This window comes from Argentina anserina, chromosome 6, assembly GCF_933775445.1.
Source record: "Argentina anserina chromosome 6, drPotAnse1.1, whole genome shotgun sequence".
Lineage (NCBI taxonomy): Eukaryota > Viridiplantae > Streptophyta > Magnoliopsida > Rosales > Rosaceae > Argentina > Argentina anserina.
Genome location: NC_065877.1, coordinates 11,125,359 through 11,146,184, shown reverse-complemented (window position 1 = coordinate 11,146,184; position 20,826 = coordinate 11,125,359). Strand labels below are relative to the sequence as shown.

Here is a 20,826-nt window from a genome sequence, read left to right as displayed (position 1 = left end):
GAACTAAACTAAAAGATCCGAGAAGCAGGCTCTGCTTCTATCTAGGAAGATGGTGATGTGTTACCCCACGACCAGTAATTCATACCCTCTTGCCAAGGGCGAAGGCGATGTAGATAGGGTTGGGTTCCATCTCAATAATGCCAAATTCAAACGACGATTGCTTAACGATGCTACTATTTCAATCGAGGGTTTCTGGTAATGGAGAACAGCGTGAACAAGAAAACAACACGTGACCTAAATTTTACCTTCGCCACTGTTACGTTAAAGACTCAAACGCCGTCTACAAAAAAAGCCTATGGACTCTCAGAGAGTAGGCGCTTAACAGAAGTTACCCTCAACCTAACTCCTCCATGGACGACCGAGAAGACGACCCAGTTTGGCAATAAATATATATATTATATACTATTTTTGAGTTGGTCGGTGCCATGTAGCTAAGCACTGTTCCCAGCTCGGGCGAAAATTATGGTTCTGTCCTCTGTAATATGTCAATTGCGGTATTGCCATTCGCGTCTGTATAAAAGTCGACGCTCATCACACGTGTCATAAATTTTCACCTCCTCGCGCTCTTCACCGCGTCGTTCTCCCGAAGCTTCTATAGCAATCTCAGTTGCTTCCTCAGTCATAGCATCGGAAAACCTTTCTCAGGTTGGTTCTATATTTCGTCGGCGATCTAGAAAGAGACATCGAGGTAATAGGGTGACAGAAGTTGTGATCTTTCTCCGGGTATGTTCACATTTTATTTAATTATGATTCGGTCTGAAAGTTTTTTCTGGGTTAAGATTTCTACACACCCAATATATCAGTAAAGTGTATTCGGTTTAACTCCTCCTCTGGATTTCAATCTGGTCAGTCTTTTGGCTTGCGAAGAAGAAGTACAAGTATCGATCACCCATGTATTGTTTGAACTCTTCTAAAAGTTATGGGTTACTCAATTAGCTTATCATCGATTACCATTGCTTACTCTGGGTTCATGACGATTGAGGAGACGGGTTGATCCGAGTTACCTCCAAGCTCATATAATTCTCATGGCTTCGCACACGGCGGGTCTAGAATTTCTATGACAGCGGTAATCTTCAAATCGTTATTTCACTTTCAATTGAGCGAATTTCATATCGGCATGATTTAAATTCTTCCTATCAAATGGAGTTACTACGATTTTAAAATTTGATTTGAGAATGATTCAATTATCAATCAAAAATAGGATCAGAATGGATGGCAAGAATGCGAATGTGTGGATCTTCCCTTTTTTGTGGAACAGAGTAAGTTTTTGACTAATTTTGTTGGTATTTGTCATGGACCAGATAGAAAGCTTACGGATTTGCCCACCATATAGGAAAATATGTTCTTTTTCCTATGGCCGTATATATACTGGGATTCAGGAAAAAGAAAAACATATTTCTAGACCCTATAAGTTTTGGATAGACTAGAATTAACTATCAGTATCCAGTATTACTCTTCTTCTCTGAAAATACATTAATCTCTTTTGGGAGAACTTTTCTGAAAATACATCCCCACAAAATGAGCCAAATTCAGCTTTTTCCCAAACACAAAGGTAACACATAACAATTTACAAGTCCTACTGTGGGTGAAATCAGTTTGACTGCTGTTCCTGAATGCTGCTACCCATGCTTCTATTTTTGAAAATAAAAGATGTTGTAGTTTAAGTTTTTATTTTGAAGTTTTTAAGTATTGCAGTTCGGTTGCCTCAGTATGGAAATAGTGTTTACACATGTTATCGACTTAATATGAACACATATATGAAGACTTAATATGAGATTATGATAAATTGAGTACGGTTGATTGTTGTCATCGACTTTACATTTCTTGCAATACTACACTCCGGACACATATGATCGGTTTTCAAGTTTTGTTTTCATTGACAATTGAAAAGTGGTATGATTTGCATTCTTCAAAAAGAAAAAAAGGAGAAGAAAGCAAATACTATGATTTGCATGTCCTTATTTTCTGTTTCAATCATACCAATTTTTTTCACTGGCATGTTGCACATTGCCACCTTAACCAGCAGCTTATTCTCTACTTAAACTACACAAGCTGATGCAATTCCCATTGTAGCCAAGAACATGAATATTTATTTTACTATTAATCTAATGATATATGGATTTGTGTTGTTCATTGATGTTAGGACTTTGTTATGCAAAATTACTTAACTGCCAATAGAATTGTCTGAGTTTGAATTGGTTGAAACTTGGTTTTTTTGCTGCCTTGGTTGACTGGAAGTTTTTTTTTTGAGGGCTTAACTTACCTTGGTCATTAATCATCATGTGTTGGGAACACTGACGGTTGTTTAATTATTTACTTTGTGCTTTGTTTATTGGGCACGTTGAAGCTTAATTGTAATCTTGCTTTGTACTACAAAACTTTTTCTGTATATATATATATATATTGCTACAGTTAACTTAACCTTTTGCAACAAGTATAAAATTTTCCCAATTAAACTTGGTGTTGTTTTCAACCATCTCTGATATGCACTGGTTTTGCCTTATTAGTGGCTCAATATATTGATACATGTGATTCTCAAAACAAATACCTAATGTGGAATGAGATTGTATCTGTTGAGACTTGGTTTCCAAAAATTATGTTAACCTTGCATTTGAGCTGATAGTTGCAACAGAGCATAAATGGACCAAAAATTTTGAGCAGGTTAAGATGGTTCAGCACTGATCTATATATAAAGTGATCAAGACTTAAGAATGCTATGCATGTCCTTCCATTTGTGGTTTGACATTTTTATATGTTCTTGCAATAACAGTTGATCGTTCTAAAACTTTTTAATTAATATTTTTTGAAAGGCTTCTTGGCTGATATTTATGAAATAAAGCACTTCAAAATGATTAAAAAACTACTCTTCAAGTTTATGTACTTTTTCTTTAGGAATTTCATAAAATGTGAATAAGTTCTTTTGGCCATTAGTTTTTGATCAATCGGATCTTTTCATGCACGCAACATATGGTTTCAGCCATAGAAACCGTCAACTGTTCCTAATATGATAAATATAAAAAAAAAAGTTTAGGAACAATATCAATTTAGTACTGTAGGTTAATACAACTTCAAAGTTCCACCAGATATTTAATATGAAAACATTAGAAGCTTTACAGAATTACAACTCGCGCCTGGGCGTGGGCACTATATCTGCAAACTATTAATATTAATAGTTAGTAAATTCAGTATCAACTCTTTGTTTGATGGCTGACACTTTCTTTTTGCTTTTAATAATTATATAACTGATATATGTACTTGGTTTAAATAGGAGGATCAACCGAATGTATGCTGAAAGAAAGCTAGGCTGGGCAAACGTTCCTTTACTCTCTGACCTATGTTTAAAATGATATAGCAAGTCTAAATATTGCTGCTTTAATCAACAAGTCATGAAAGATGAAGCCCACATCTGCAATGGTAAGTGCAAAGTACTTGAGGGAGGATTTTTAATTATTACAATTTAGAATATGATGATGCCCCTTTTTTATGTCATAAATAAAAGTCATTTAATTGATAAAAGTCATTTTTTTTGGTTTCTGTAGTATGTATCATGCAATACAATTGCGTCCAGTTATGTTAAGAAAAAAAACATTATTAAGCTAGCAGCTCACCTTTAGCTGCTTGGACCATGATTTTTGCTCTCTATAGTCTATACATGTCAGTGGTGCCATTATTTTGTGAGTATTATGTTCCTAAAGGAAATTAAGCTCAAGCCTTTTTTTTTGTTACGTGGCTGCTAAGAATGTTCTCTGCTTTGCTTATCGGTATTAGTATGCATTAATTGAATTGAGCCTGTAACTTTGAATATCACAAAAATGGAGCTTAATTATTAGAATAGAATTTGTGCCATCTTGAATTTTCTTTGAATTTTAACTTCTCAGAATCTATTTTGGATTGAGTATGTAACTTTCAAAGTCACTTTTAATGGAACAACTGTTGCCAGCCACCAATGTTTCGGCGGAAAACATTGCAGGCCAAGGATATGAAAGAACAAGAAATGATGCTGCTTTAACTCTTTATGTTTTCTATGATCACAGAAATGATAAAGGAACAAGAAGAGTTGCATCAGGACCGTCGTAGCCATTCAAAAAGACTGAATTTGGTGGACTGTTTATGTGTCTGAGAAACATATCACAACACCATTTGCTACTTCTGGGTAAGTATTGTTGTTTTCTATTGAAGAGCTTTTGAACCATTAGGCTTTTTTGTGTATAATAGAATTTGCTTGCCAAATTTTGTTCTTTGTTTAGCGTCTTTAAAGATCACTGATGAAAGCACTTGGCGTTGCTGTGACAATGCTTGGATTTTACCTTTTAGAGGGTGTGTTGCCTTCTCAGACAAATATGGCACATGTTAGCCCGACAAAGGTACTGAAAAGTTTTATTTTTCCATTTATGTGCTTTAATGCTCTCTGCATTTAGCTGTATTTTTTATTTCCAAAGTTGGAAATGTTAGGGGTTCAACTATCTGGGTGTGTCTTGGTTTCAGATGTAATGCTACAAGTATGAATGTTTATATCTTTCTTATGGTACTTAATTTTCTTTCACTTAGTTCTATAGATCAGTCACGCGGTGGTCAATTCACATATATTCACATGTAACGTTTGATTTGAAGATGATAGTGTTTTGATTGTTTTTGTCTTTCTCACACATCAAAAAGAGAATACTGCTCTTAGATTCTTCACAATAAGCATCCTCTATTGTATAAGGTAGCCTTCTGACTTACTGCTCTTAGATTATATTGTCCTTTTCAAAATTTCAGAAGAATTTTATTCTTATTGTTTGGTTTTTTTTATGAAATCTGAAGAAACTCGAACGAGAATCTTCAGGGATCGAGATTAAGATTTAAGAAAAACTTTATTTCTTATTGTTTGGTTTACTGGGTCAATTAACGGTTTGTATATTCTTTCCAATCTTGATTAACATATGCCAGAGCAAAAAAGTTTCAAAGCTTAATTTTTACTGATCATCTTGCAATGCAGGAACATAATGAGAAGCTTGGTTGGAAGCTGGACAGATTGCTCAACAATTTTGATCTTTGGCATGAATAAATAAATTTAGTTCTCAAGATGAGAGAAGAATCGGCAAAAGTATGTGAACTGATCAGAACTTATTTGCAAGAATTCATGATCAATTGATCAATGTACGGTACCATCTTGAAAAGAACACGGAGAGAAACATTCTTGAATGTGAAGCCCTAAATAATGATCTTTACAAAGGCCAAGATTGTGATTCCTATTGGAAAGAGCTCCAAGCGATTTAGACATGTAGATATCTATTATATTTGATGTCAGCTGGATTAACTGTTATGTACTTTAAGAATATTTTACCTTTGAAAATTTTGCGGTTGAGCAACTCATTTATGTGTTCATCAAAAACAAATGGGCTATAAATTATATTAAAAAATTAAACCCGCTGTAACGCGCGGCACTCTTGCTAGTAATTAAATATTAACCTTCTTGGCTTCTTCATGAGCCTTGACCAGTGCCAAACCCCCACTGCCTCACTCTAATGATGATTCTGATCGACCCTCTCCCTATTCTCTTTGATACCTACATGCTTGGCTTCCTCATCGAGAATATTGTCGTTGGATTCGTTTAAGAGTTTTCGTGATCTCTTTCTCTCATCTTCGTTCTATCTCTTTCACCCTCTTCTTCTTCTATCAAAGAATTAGGATCTATCCTCGTCGAGAACATGCGTGAAGCAAAGTCGAGGGGAGTCAAGGTCAGATCGATTTGAGGGTTAGAATCGAATTTCTTCAACCCGGATCCAAGACCCATCGACCCAAATCACAACCCTAAACGATATTTTCTTGGTCCACTGACGCGGATGTAATTCTCGATGATGTGGGAAGTTGCGACTCGGGCGGCGCCGGGGGGGGGGGGGGGGGGGGGGGGGGGGGGTTGGGGGGGGGGTCTCCGAGAGGCATGTTCTAGGTTCTTGACCAACAATATTTTCTGGGTTGTAGTGTTTTTTTGGTGTTTTCTTATCTCTAACGATGTTAGATTTTCTGTTAGTGCATGTGATTGGTCCAAGTGCACCTAGTGCCCAGAATAAGTTCCCTTTATTTTGTAGGTGTTTAAATGTTCCACCATTACCGTATGAGTAGAGTACGTCTAAGACCATGAATTAATTCTAGCTAGCTTCTTGAAAAGTCTAAATGGATGGTGTTGCCTCAATTCGTTGCATATGATTTAGAGTTAGAAACTTTTATTTAGAAAGTATTTATTTTTTAATTTGTGAGGTGTGGACTTTGAATTAATTGGTGAAATGTGATTGATAGTTAATATATGTTAAATTTAATGCTTTAAAATTGTGAGTTTTACGTATATAGTTATTTACATATATATGAAATTTGTATATATACGTAAACGATTATATATGTAAAACTCATCATATATCTTGATTAATCGTTTATAATACTAAACTTTGTCCTATGAACTAGTTGAACTTATATTAAGCAAAAAAATCGTTTATAATGTGTCAAATCGATTTGCATTCTGATGAGGTGGATATCTCCCAGATATTGGTGTAGCAATCCGCTATGAAATCAAATCATTTCTTCTCTTTAACCATTTGGAAGAACAATTATGAAATTATTAAATCATTTCTTCTATTTAACCATTTGGAAAAACAATCATAACATCACCTATGCGTGGATCTGATCATTTTCGAATTGTCACCTTCCCTTCACTCTCAAGCAACAAAAACCTACCCCGCCCGGTCATCACCCATTTCTTATATAACACTATCTCTCATTTCTTAGTATATCTTATCACACATTTCCCACGTCAAACTCTCATTCTCCGCGGCATCGATATGAACAGGCGCCAGTCTTGCCACGGCGTAGCAGAAAGTGTAAAATTCATCATCATCATTGATAAGCATTTTTGTCGACTTTACACTATTATGTGAACCTTGCAATATAATTCATATGCTTGAAATTATGATTATTAGTAATCATAATTTAGTGCAAGCATGGCAGCATGGTATTAAGCTATCAGCAAAGGAGATCACTAGTAGGGACCAAGTTACATAATGGTGTCGTATCCACTTCCATATTACCCGCCTATTATCCTGCAAATAAGCTTTGTTATTGAATATTGAAACCCATACCAGTATTATCATCATTAAGGAGCTGAATTATGAATCAACCTAGCTTCAATTCTATAAAAGGCCTCAGCGCTAGCTTAGACCTCTGTGCTGCTTACCTCACAGAGAGCTTTTGTCTATGCCAAGAACATGTCTTCTACTCTTCCCCTTTTGTTAGTTAGTTTCATCCTCCTGTGGGCCACAACATTAGCCTCTGATCCCGACCCAGTTCAAGACTATTGCTTACCGAATCCAAAATCTAGTGCTACAAGAACAGCGCACCTCACCATCCTCCCATGCAAGAACTCGTCCGAGGCCATCACCGATGACTTCATCTTCTCCGGAATGAAGGTACCAGGTAACTTCTCCGACACAGGCCTTGCGGCCATCTCGGTAAACCCGACAATCTTTCCAGGGATCAACACTCTAGGGATGTCATTTGTAAGAGCTGATCTCAAGGCGGGTGGAATCAATCCACCACATTTCCACCCAAGAGCCACAGAAATAGCATATATAGTGCAAGGGAGTGTTTATTCTGGGTTTGTTGATAGTACAAATAGGATTTTTGCCAGGGTAATTGAGCAAGGAGAGGTCATGGTCTTCCCCAGGGGTCTAGTTCACTTTCAAATGAATATTGGCAAGAAGCCAGCTACCGTTTTTGGAAGCTTCAACAGCCAAAATCCAGGAATACAAAAGATCCCAGCCGCTATTTTTGGGTCTGGTATAAATAATAAGCTTTTAGAGAAGGCATTTGGATTGAGTCCCAAGCAAATTGCACGGATGAAAAAAAGATTTGACCAAAGTAAATTGAGGTAAGATGTGCCATATTTGGTAGGGCACATTGGTCAATTAAATTGCATTGCAAGTTAGTTTTGTTGTTTTGCTCCATGATTGGAGTACTTTTATTGGATGTACTGATAATTTGGAAGAAATCAAGAAATCATCTATGATTAGAATGCAGGAATGACACATTTCTCTAAGATTTAAGCATTTCATAGTGTACCAAACAATCCTGCTGGTTTCACAGACTTTTATCTGAAGCCAAATTTTCAAATTTCAATCCCTAAGAAGCAACTGCATCGTGATGCAACAATCTATAACGGAGCTGGCGGATACAAAATCATATTGTACATAACAAAATGATGAACTTTGATTCTCCACAGAGAATATGAATACACAAAAAAAGCTAACCTGAATTGGCCCATAAAATAAGCAGAAGGTTAATTCTCATCAGTTAAAAGTGCCTTGACAATGGTATTGCACAACCCATCAGCATGTGGGAACAAGTGTCCGGCTCCTGGTATCTCATGATATCGAATCCAGGGAAGTTGTTGGGCAATGTATCTTTGCAGAGTAACAGGAACCATGTTATCGTCATCTCCTTGCCACACATGGACAGAAGCTTCATTGTTTGGAAATGGATTTTCCAGTTCCAGAGGACTGAATTCCCAGGTCCCAAATCCCAAATTCATGTCACGGTGAATGGACTCGAACTCTCCTTGCTGTCTTACCTGGTCCTGCAAAATCCACAGAAAATTATCTGTTTCATTTATAGAAATTAAGAATAGGTTTATACAGAATATAGATTACTCAATATCATAACAATACTTTTAAATTAAGGAATTTGGCATGCAAGCACGATCAAAACCACTAGCAACAGATCGAGTGAACTTTTAATCCCAGTCCATACATGGTGTGATGAGAGAGAGAGAGAGAGAGAGAGAGAGAGAGAGATTTGAAAAGAGTAACTAATGAAATTATAATACAACTGGCAAGAACATATTTGTACAAGATGTCTAAAGGTTTACCAAGTCACGGGAGAGCCTTGAACTTTGATGGGGTTAATACAGTTGTCATAAAATGTATCTTTTGAGTATGATATGGATCCATTGGAAAGTGAATCAAAGTTGTACAGAGAAGAAAGAGATCCAATCTTAGGAAATTGAAAGAGACAGACAGCATAAGACATTCAGGTATTGCAGTCAAACCGTACTCCAATCCCCGAATCCCCTATTTTTCTTTCGCTGACTTGACTGCAATCCCCTTTCTCCCTTATTTGTTGTTTACTATTTTTTTTTCAGTATTTCATTATTTTATTTTTAATGCCTAGTAAACAAAATTTCCGGTAGTTAGGCTAATTTGAATCCCTAGACATTATGTTTTTATGTTATTATAAATTTTAACTTCTGTTTCAAAAACCAAAGTATATCGGGTATTCGTAGTTTCCAGATTAATGTCTACAAGTCACAGGGCCTACAGTTAAAAAGAAATAATTTGACCAAATCTGTCCGGCCAGCAGAGGCTTTTATTGATCACACTAGACCAATCAGTTGAAAGACTAACTGACATTAGTTATTATCAGCATCAAGGATACCAACAAGTAACTCTTCCCACATGGAAAGAGGTATGGACTTCAACTTAAAAAGACAACTCTGTAGAAGAGGGATATGCCTTTCTCGCTAGGCTGGTCTTGATTATTGTACTTACGCAATCAAAACCAAGTATAAACAACAGAGTTACATGTAGTTGAAACTTGACATGGTTCATCAATTACTTCCAAAGATGGGAAATATACTTGGAAACATACAAATAAATATAAATAAATACATAAGCCACTGTACGTACCATGTATGATTTTCTTTTGAGCAGCTTAGGGAGGACTTCTTTGTCTGGCTGAGAAAGAATATCTGTGCTGTGTGCAAAAACACTTGAAGAAGGAAACCACTTTTGAGTGTTCCAGAAATAGGTAAGCCAAGGGGCATAATGAGAAACACGAACTGCCCATTGGTCTTGCTGAAATTGTTGGTAGTATGCCTCATTAGATAGATTTTCCGGAATGCCAGTCCACCAGTAATTAACAACTGGAGCTAATAGTGCCGCTCCAGCTAGCCTGTTACCATTATACAGAACCCTCACATTAGAGAAACAACATATAATTTCTCTTATATCAACATAGTACTAATTAAGCACACTCCCCTTTGACATGATGAAACTTTTAAAGTGCCATAAAAGCCCTTTGGCTTGAAATATGGCTAAACGGAAATTTAATATATATGCACAAAACTATAAACTACATTCGGAAAATAAAAAATTTAAGAAAAGAAAAAGAAAGACAATTAATTATTTACTGTATGAAGCATATCCATTTAGTATGTTCTCCATTGCCCTTTAGCAGCTCTAAATCTTACGATTACAATACTTTCTTATAAACAAAAAAAGCGGATTGACATATGGAGAGCCAGTTTTGGAAGGCTAATTAAAAATAAAATAAAGAATATTTGAAGTAAAATGGCTGAAACATGTCATGTCTCTAAATTCTAACTTTGTAGGCTTTACATGGTAAATGTGCTGTGTCATGCTACCACATCATATAGGTCCCAGATCCCTAACAATCGCTACATGTATTGTTGTTTTGTTTTTCAGCAAGATAAGATGGCAGAACATTTTCTAACAAATAAATGGATACAGAACCTGCTTATTTACCCTGCAGTATTAATCATACCTGTGAGGGATGTACTTGAGGCAACCCCAAAGAGACTGTCCACCCATGGAAAATCCAAGTACATAGAATCTGGATCCTAATCCTAATTCATCAGCCAACGCTTCTATATCTAAAGCTAAACTCTTTGCTGTTCTCTTTGGATCAGGATCACTCTCTCCATAACCTGGTCTGTCAAAAGACACGATGTAGATACCCAAGTCTTCCACAATTTCCTGGACGAACTCACAACAGGTCAACACAATAGGAAAAGAAAATGAGACATAAACTAAACAAACCAAACCATAAGATACATACAGGAGATAGGGTTTCTGCAGCAACAGCATCATGTCTGCAAGAATCGATACCATGGATATATACAATTTTATACTGAGCATTTTCTTTTGGGACCCCATGCTCTTGATATGCTAAATGTCTTCCATCCCTAAGTTTTATTCTTGGTGCTGTGACAGGAGGGCCATCAGGAGAGCCACATATCTTCATTGGAGGAGGTTGGATGGCCTGATAAGCCCACGCCATAAACCCCATAAACAAGACCACTAGGGTTGTCCTAAACATCCCTGAAATTTTTGAGTTCAAGTTAGATCTCACAAGTTTTGACTCACTTTTCAGAAAAAGCTCAATAAGCATGTTAAAGACCTATCAGCCAAGATGAATGAGCCAGCTTATTCACCCTCACGCTTAATGCAAAAATGAATATCAATGGCATGACTATTTGCAGCAGATGCAATTAGAAGCTTAGAACTAACTGTTTGCAGGAAATTAAACAAAAATCACTTACTTGGTGAGTTGGTGTCAAACATTACCTAGAGATGCAATGTACACAGACAATGCCTAATACACTATTACTATGTAACATAATTCCTGATCAACAAATAACGTGTCTAACTAAGTCCATAAATTGCATATACCTTTTATAAAAATGAGAATTTTCATAGACTTAATAAGGAAAGAATGCACCTTAAGAGGCTTTTAAGCTGTCTGCTTACATGTAGGTAGTAGTTTATTGCTATCACGATGAGAGACAAATTCTTTTATCTAGTCTTTACACAACCTCACCTAGGGGAAATTAAATTTTCCACAACCAATTAATTCAAGCTTCTATTCTTTACCTTTTATTTTAGATAACTGATACCATGTGAAACTTAACTCCTAACACAAGCTTGAATTCGGAGCAGTGAAAACATTTCATAGCTGGTAGAGATGTATTCAAGACAACAGCACTCCTTTGTTACATTAATTGCTTGTTTTTCGTTTTCCATTATTTACTTCCTAATACAATCTCAACATTCATAGCAACAGCAACAAGTTTAAACCCAATTCAGCTTTGTATCCTTAACATACATGACCCAAAAAAACTGATTCATTTTATCTTTTATTGTCAACATAACACCAGGAACCAATGACAAACAAAGAGCTCAACTTTTCTCGTACCCAGAAAAGGAACACATTCAATTTTAGTCCTACATTATTTTCATCGAGCAAACAAAAGCTGGTTTTGAATTAACATCGAAGGCGTCGAATCAAATTATAAAAGAAATGAGAAGTCACCTGGAGGAAGACGGAAGGAGCTGTTTTGCTTGGCTCTTCGGGTGTGAGCTCGGGCCGAAGCGGCCGATATCTTCCGGTTAACTCCACCGGCCATTTTCACCAGCAGAGGAGATCTGTCTCAGATTTACGATCAGATCGAACAAGGCTGACCAAGCTCTCTGTCTTTGTGTTTGTGTCCGTGTTCGCGAGTAGTCAAATCAAAACAACATTAATAAAACCCAATTGTTAATCCAAAGGCCCATGGGCCTAAAAGCCCGTGCGCGGCCCGTAGGTAGGAGGTTATAGTGAAAAAATATTTTCAGCCGGTTGGATTATATTTTCAGTTGTACAAGTTTATTTTAAGATTAGGTGTAAGAGATTATAGTGAAAAAATAACTTAGAAGATAAAACTCTTATTTCCAGCCGGTTTTTCCAGTCTGGTCCTTGATTATTTAAAAAAAATCTCTAATCGGTCCTCGGATTTTAAGAGAAAAACCGGACTGAAATGCTTCTCAATTTGGTCCGATCCGGTGAAAAAAAAAACCTGGTTTAGAATTGTACCCAACCTTAAATTTAATTCAAAGTGAGAATTTCATAAACACATTCCAAAGTTTCGGTATCATATACCAAAATGGACAATATAAAAGTTAAGGTAACTGGTGATAAAAAAAACACCGATGTTGAAAGCAATAGTCCCTAGACATGACACCAAAATCATTTGGCCCGCCTTGGGAGATTGCTCCTCAAGCCGCTTGATCGGATCGCTGCCACCAAGCCTCGGCCTATGTGTTACGTCCAAGGACTAAAATATCGAAATTATCGTCGATATTTCGGTGATAATTTCGATTTTTCGGGGTAGGGATATATCATTCACATACCATAGTAATTTCGGTCGATATTTTGGAAATTTCCACAATATATCGCGATATTATTGATATTTTGGATATATCTGCGATATAATCACTCATTCCGCCACGTGTCGCCACCAGAAATTAAAACTCAAGTGTGCAAGCAAAGATGTGTAGCCAACTCTACCAAGCAAAGTTATTGTTCTATATGGCTATTTTTAATATATATTTGGCCCATGGGCCTAAAAGCCCGTGCGTGGCCCGTGGGTAGGAGGTTATAGTGAAAAAATATTTTCAACCGGTTGGATTATATTTTCAGTTGTACAAGTTTATTCTAAGATTAGGTGTAGGAGATTATAGTGAAAAAATAACTTAGAAGATAAAACTCTTATTTCCAGCCGGTTTTTCCAGTCTGGTCCTTGATTATTTAAAAAACAAATCTTTAATCGGTCCTCGGATTTTAAGACAAAAACCGGACTGAAATGCTTCTCAATTTGGTCCGATCCGGTGAAAAAAAAAAGAACCTAGTTTAGAATTGTACCCAACCTTAAATTTAATTCAAAGTGAGGATTTCATAAACACATTCCAAAGTTTCGGTATCATATACCAAAATGGACAATATAAAAGTTGAGGTAACTAGTGATAAAAAAACACCGATGTTGAAAGCAATAGTCCCTAGACATGACACCAAAATCATTTGGCCCGCCTTGGGAGATTGCTCCTCAAGCCGCTTGATCGGATCGCTGCCACCAAGCCTCGGCCTATGTGTTACGTCCAAGGACTAAAATATCGAAATTATCGTCGATATTTCGGTGATAATTTCGATTTTTCGGGGTAGGGATATATCATTCACATACCATAGTAATTTCGGTCGATATTTTGGAAATTTCCACAATATATCGCGATATTATTGATATTTTGGATATATCTGCGATATAATCACTCATTCCGCCACGTGTCGCCACCAGAAATTAAAACTCAAGTGTGCAAGCAAAGATGTGTAGCCAACTCTACCAAGCAAAGTTATTGTTCTATATGGCTATTTTTAATATATATTTCATTCTATGTTTCAAATAAAATTCCAATAAAACCTAACTTGTTGTTGAGGGGAATCGAACCATGTTCACCTCATTAGAAAATGAATCACGTAACCAACTCTACTAAGTCAATTTGTATTATATTTTGACACTTTATAATATATATTGTATGTGTAATAAATTTGATAAACAAAGAAAGTTGGTTATATGTCCAATTCCAACTAACTTTATCATATTATTTACCTACAATTCAATTTTTAACTACTTTTCAAATTAAAACTTTAAGACACTATAAATACATTAGAATGTTAGTCCTTGGTTGCACACTTGCACCACTACTCAACTCTATTATATTTCAAGTTCTAAATATATTAGCATCAAATTCCAAATATATTAGTGAGTGAGGCTTTGTTGATATTTTCTTTTCTTCCTTGTTGGTAAGTATATTAATATTATTAAGTTCTAATTTATATTTTTTTAGTCAATTATAATAATTATTATTTTTTTACGTTCATGTCAAATATAATCCTACATCATATATGAGATTAACAAATTAAGTGAAAACACATGGACACAATCGGATGGACAATCTTCACAAAACTATGGTTATGGTCAAAGTCGAGGAATGTTTGATCCTAACGGGAATTACCAGTACCAAAACCCACAGTCAATGACCAATGACCAATATGGTTGGCATATAAGTCAATACATGCAAAACTATAAAAGGGATGTATCATTTAATGATTATTCTTCACAATATACTCAGGGCTCTACTCAAGGAGATGATGAAGACGATGAAAATTTTGTACCTCATAGATCTTCTATGTAGTTCTAAATCACTCATATAATTTCATATTTAATATATCATATGTATTTAAGGCGTGATAGCATAGTATTCCTTGGGTTCCCAGCCATTAAAAAATAATTAAAGTAAAATTTTAATAATTCTCGATGATTGTTTTACCTTAAATTACTATAACTCATTATAAACTAATAGTTATATAATAATTTCTTATGAAATATAGTAGATAATTGATCAAATAAACATCTCTCAAAAAATTATTTAAAATTTCCATGTTTTTATTCAAATTTCCATCAATTTACTCAATTATTTTTTTAAATCGATATTTTCCCGAAATTTCTGTCGCTATTTCTAATTTTTGGACCCTCGATATTTCCATTTTCGTCGATATTTTAGTCCTTGATTACGTCTTAGAGAGACTGCATACTCACCCACCAGTGTAACCGCTCCACATCTTCGCTACATCAGCCAAAGTGTTGTTACATCAATCTCATCTAAAATTAAAACTGGCAAACCTGTATTAGATAACAATCCCGGCCCTTTGCAACTAGATGTCAATTCCGATCATCACCGACCTGAAGTAAGATAAACATTAAACCAATAATTTTAGACCGACGACGCATCTAGTAAAGAGAAAATGATTGTTGATACCCTAGGAGGTCTGAGTTTTCTGGAGCAGTAGTATTAGAGTTCACTAGACTTTACTCACACTCAATTTGTTTGCCAAATTCAAAATTTTTGGCAGACGAGAAGTTGTTGTAAAAATCAATGATATATTGCATATATAATTTAATAAGCTGAATTATAAATAATTATAAATCAGAAATGAAGAACACGAAAAGAATTTCAACAAAAATACCGAACGATTTGTGATGGAAGAACTAGTAGAGACGTGTGTGATACCACACTGTCCTTAAGACGTTTACGCCTCCTCTACCGGTGCAAGGATGCTTGGCGCTTGTCTCCCAGGATATAACGACTAAACAATTCTAGAAAGTTGCACTACTAACTAGAACCCTCAACGAACTCGTAAGGTACCTCTATCTATCACCAGAGAAGAACTAAGAACTTTGAGAGTGGGAGAGAAATGTGTTTCGAATGGGATGATTTTACAATGAAAGGATGGTGGCTATTTATACTGTGAGGATTTGCAATCAGCAATTAATGAGATGGCTGTTATAGAAATCAAAAAAAAATCATAACATATATGAGTGACATATGTTACAAACATTGATTTCAATTCTGTTATAATTCTCCATAACACACAATAACTCAGTTGTTACAAAAGAAGAATTTGAACAGTCAAGAGAATTTGAAAAGTCAAAACCGAATTTTCGGAAATCCAAAAAGAATCTGCGTTCCGACCCTCAATTCGTTGTTGCATTCGTGTCCGCAAGTCGCACGGGCATACACGAGTTTCCCTTGCGACCTAGGATTTGCACCCCCCCCCTGCGCGTGCGCGAGAGGGTATAAGGGGGCTTACACACTTTACAATCCATACATAATGGATTCTATATAAAGTCTTTTCAACACTTCTCTTTTCCAATGTGGGACAAATACCATTCCCTCATTCTAAGTAGCCATCTTTGAGTGACAATTTCTTATTCACCCACAAACCAAATTACACAAACAAACATATGATCTTGTAGCCCTCATTATGGAGAACTCAAATCTATGTTCATCTTTGATTAATTATAAGTTTAACTTAATTTAATTAATCAATTAAAATTTGGTTTTAAATGGTTTTTCCAACCATTTTCCAACAATTCCCCACATGAATGAAATTGGCCACCAAAGACTCGATAGAAATTGGTGATAGATTTCTACGGTTGAAACCTGCATAGGATAGGTAGGTTTGACCCTTTGAACCTTCCCTTATAAAAGTATGCTTACTTTACTAACTAAATAGTAGACGCGATGTCTTTGAACTATTCGTCATTTGTGTAAATGATAACATACTTTACACAGGAGTCTCCTTGGTACACTTCGGTTCTCATTTTTGTGCCCATTTTGGCCATGGAACACACGCCTGGTTCTGCAAGTAGTTTGATAAGAGTTATGCCCTCATTAACTCCCCTAGAAGCGGCCCCACTTCTCTCTTGCATAGGTGATCTCTTAATTAAGAGTAACCAGCATTACTCTGCTCGATTTCTTGACGCATAAGAATCATTAAAAGTTTTAACTTAACCTCATCCTTCACGGGTATCACTGGTTTTTATCATAGGAATGGACTTGGGGAACTCCCCACAGTGATCCGAACTAATCTCTACAGTTTGGTTTTCCCTTTTGAACCTAGATCTTGGGATCTCCAGTCAGCTAGGTTGGGTATCCACTGTAGTGATTTTTAATTTCCAATGGGCTTTAATCCCATTCCCTTCGATGATTTTTCAACTAACTCTCTGTTTAACCCTTTAGTTAAAGGATCAGCAATATTATCCTTAGACTTTACATAGTCTATAGAGATAACTCCAGTTGAGAGTAGTTGTCTAATGGTATTATGTCTTCGACGAATGTGTCTAGACTTACCATTATACATCTTACTCTGTGCCCTGCTAATTGCAGATTGACTATCACAATGTATACCAATCGCAGGCACAGGTTTTGTCCATCTAGGAATGTCCTCTATGAACTGGCGTAGCCATTCTGCTTCCTCCCCACATTTGTCTAGTGCTACAAACTCAGACTCCATTGTGGATCTAGTTATAACTGTTTGTTTTGAGGACTTCCAGGACACGGCTGCACCTCCTAGCGTAAATACATATCCGCTAGTAGACTTTGAGTCTTTCATGTCAGATATCCAGTTCGCATCAGTGAACCATTCTATAACAGCTGGGTATGATGTGTAGTGCAACCCGTAGGTACGAGTATACCTTAGGTATTTGAGTACTCTTCCAATCGCTTGCCAATGCATAGCTCCAGGATTACTCGTGTACCTACTTAGCTTATGAACCGCATAAGCTAGATCTGGTCTTGTACAACTTGTTAAGTACATTAGATTCCCAATTATTCTTGAATACTCTAATTGAGAAACACTTTCACCTTTATTCTTGGACAAATGTAGATTCAAATCTACAGGAGTTCTGACAATTCCAGAACCTTCCTTGTCAAATTTCCCAAGAATATTGTCCACATAGTGTGTTTGACTCAACACTAGCCCTTCTGATGTTCTCGTAATTTTAATTCCTAAAATGACATCAGCAAGTCCCAAGTCTTTCATGTCAAACTTAGAATTCAACATGTCTTTAGTAGACTTGATCATCTTATCATTGCTCCCAACGATAAGCATATCATCCACATACAGACATAAAATGATATATCCATTTTCAGTGTCTTTGATATATACACACTTATCACCTTCATTTATTCTAAATCCACTGGTGATCATGGCACTATCAAATTTTTCATGCCATTGTTTTGGTGCTTGTTTTAAGCCATATAATGACTTAACCAATCTGCACACCTTCTTACTCTGAGTAGGAGCAGAAAAACCTTCTGGTTGTTCCATGTAGATTTCTTCTTCTACATCTCCATTTAGGAAAGCCGTCTTTACATCCATTTGATGTACTTCAAGTTTGCGCAACGCTGCAATTGCAAGTACCATCCGTATGGAGGTTATTCTCGTCACAGGAGAATAAGTATCAAAATAATCCAAACCCTCCTTTTGCCTATAGCCTTTAATAACAAGTCTGGCCTTGTACTTGTCTATTGACCCATCAGCTTTTAGTTTCTTTTTGAAAATCCACTTGGAAGTCAAAGGCTTACACCCAGGTGGCAAATCCACTAATTCCCAAGTGTGATTTTGCATGATGGAGTCAACCTCACTTTTGATTGCTTCTTTCCACAGAGGACCATCAGTAGAGCTAACTGCCTCTTTGAAGGTACGGGGATCACCTTCAACCATATATGACAGGAAGTCAGGTCCATAGGACTTTGCGGTCCTTGCCCTTTTACTTCGTCTAGGTTCAACCTCAAACTCAAATTCGGACTCCAACTCAGATTCTTGATCTTGAGCATCATCCGTTTCGGCTCGGTTGTCTTCACGTGCCCGTTTAGAAGAATTTAATTCCTCTCTAGACTTCCGTGGAAATACATTTTCAAAGAAAGATGCATTTCTCGATTCCATTATCGTATCCTTATGGATTTCAGGAATATTCGAATCGTGGACTAGGAATCGATAAGCCGAACTGTTATGTGCATATCCAATAAAGATGCAATCAACCGTCTTAGGCCCATTCTTCACCTTTTTAGGCTTAGGAATTTCCACTTTGGCCAAACATCCCCAAACTTTTAAATATTTGTAGGATGGTTTTCTCCCTTTCCATAACTCATATGGAGTTTTCTCTTCTTTCTTTTTGGGCACCTTATTTAAAAGGTAATTTGCCGTGAGAATCGCGTCTCCCCACATGTTGGGTGGCATCCCAGAACTGAGTAGCATAGCATTCATCATATCCTTTAGAGTACGATTTTTGCGTTCTGCTACACCATTGGATTGTGGTGAGTATGGAGCAGTCCTTTGATGTATAATCCCATTCTGAGCACAAATCTCAGCAAATGGCGATTCATACTCACCCCCTCGGTCACTTCTTAGTGCCTTAATTTTCTTGTTGAGTTGATTCTCAACCTCATTTTTATAGAGAATGAATTTCTCTATGGCCTCACTTTTGCATTTTAGCAAATACACATAGCAATATTTCGTGTTATCATCTATGAAGGTAATAAAGTATTTATTATTCCCTCTAGATACCGTTGATTTTAAATCACATACATCTGTATGAATCAAATCAAGGGGTTTACTGTTTCTTTCAACACTTTGGAAAGATGATCTAGTCAGTTTAGCCTCTACACAAGTTTCACACTTATGTTTTGAATCAATTTGGAATTTTGGTAAGTGTTCCATGTTAATTAACTTTCGCAAAGTATCATAATTAACATGTCCTAGTCTACCATGCCATAAATTGGAAGACTCAATCATGTAGGTGGAAGTAGAAGCTTCATTCATTTTCTTGATCAAAGTCATTACATTCATTTTGATCATCCCACCCGATACATAGCCCTTACCCACAAACATTCCATTCTTGGATAGAACAAGCTTATCAGATTCTATCACTATGCGGAACCCATGAGAGTTCAACATTGCACCAGAAATCAGATTCTTGCGGATCTCCGGAACATACAGGACATTGTTCAGAGTCAACTCATTTCCAGAGGTCATCTTCAGAATCACCTTTCCTTTCCCCTTGATGGCGGAGGTTGCAGAGTTCCCCATGTACAGAATCTCCCCATCCTCAGATGGTTCGAAGGTGGAGAACATCTTCTTGTCAGCACATACATGTTTGGTGGCTCCAGTGTCCATCCACTATTCCTTGGGGTTTGAATCCACCATGTTCATCTCAGATATCATGCAACAGAGGTTCATGTCTGCAACATCCTGAGTGACTGCCTCAATCAGGTTTGCCTCCTTCCTTTTATTCCTCTTTGGTTTGTGGCAGTCGATAGACTTGTGACCAGTCTTGTCACAGTTGTAGCACTTGCCTTCAAACCTTGGCCTTTTGGAGATGCCTCCTTTTGGCCCCAGCTTGGACCCTTGATACTTGCCTTTCTTGTTCTTGGAACCTTGACCATGTTCCATCATGTTTGCCTTGGCAGAGACGCCATTGATCCATGCTTTCTTTTCGGATCCTCGGTTGTCTTCCTCAATGCGAAGTCTAACCTCTAGATCCTCCATGATCATTTCCTTTCGCTTGTGCTTCAAATAATTCTTGAAGTCTTTCCAAGCAGATGGTGACTTTTCAATAGCACATGCCACTTGAAAACTTTCATCTAGTTGCATTCCTTCAGCGTGAATCTCATGCAGGATTAGCTGAATCTCAAAGAATTGACTCATTACAGTTTTGGAATCCACCATTTTATAATCAAGGAAGCGGCCCACGATAAACTTCTTGGCGCCGGCATCCTCGGTTTTATATTTTTTCTCTAAGGATTCCCATAGCTCATTTGTCGTTCCCATGCTAATGTACACATT

At 36.7% G+C, this 20,826-nt stretch overlaps 2 protein-coding genes across 2 annotated transcripts; one reads left to right on the top strand and one right to left on the bottom strand.

Annotated features, from left to right (window-relative positions):
- The first annotated feature begins 7,188 nt into the window (after positions 1-7,188).
- On the top strand, positions 7,189-8,051 carry LOC126797689 (germin-like protein subfamily 3 member 2). The gene has a single exon (XM_050524374.1). The coding sequence runs from the start codon at positions 7,239-7,241 to the stop codon at positions 7,902-7,904; it is 666 nt and encodes a 221-aa protein (XP_050380331.1). The 5' UTR covers positions 7,189-7,238; the 3' UTR covers positions 7,905-8,051.
- Positions 8,052-8,117: 66 nt separating this feature from the next.
- LOC126797687 (uncharacterized) lies at positions 8,118-12,306 on the bottom strand. The gene is made up of 5 exons (XM_050524373.1): positions 12,139-12,306; positions 10,885-11,147; positions 10,591-10,802; positions 9,714-9,978; positions 8,118-8,605 (listed from the first exon to the last, which is right to left on the bottom strand). The coding sequence occupies exons 1-5, from the start codon at positions 12,230-12,232 to the stop codon at positions 8,309-8,311; spliced, it is 1,131 nt and encodes a 376-aa protein (XP_050380330.1). The 5' UTR covers positions 12,233-12,306; the 3' UTR covers positions 8,118-8,308.
- Positions 12,307-20,826: the final 8,520 nt, after the last annotated feature.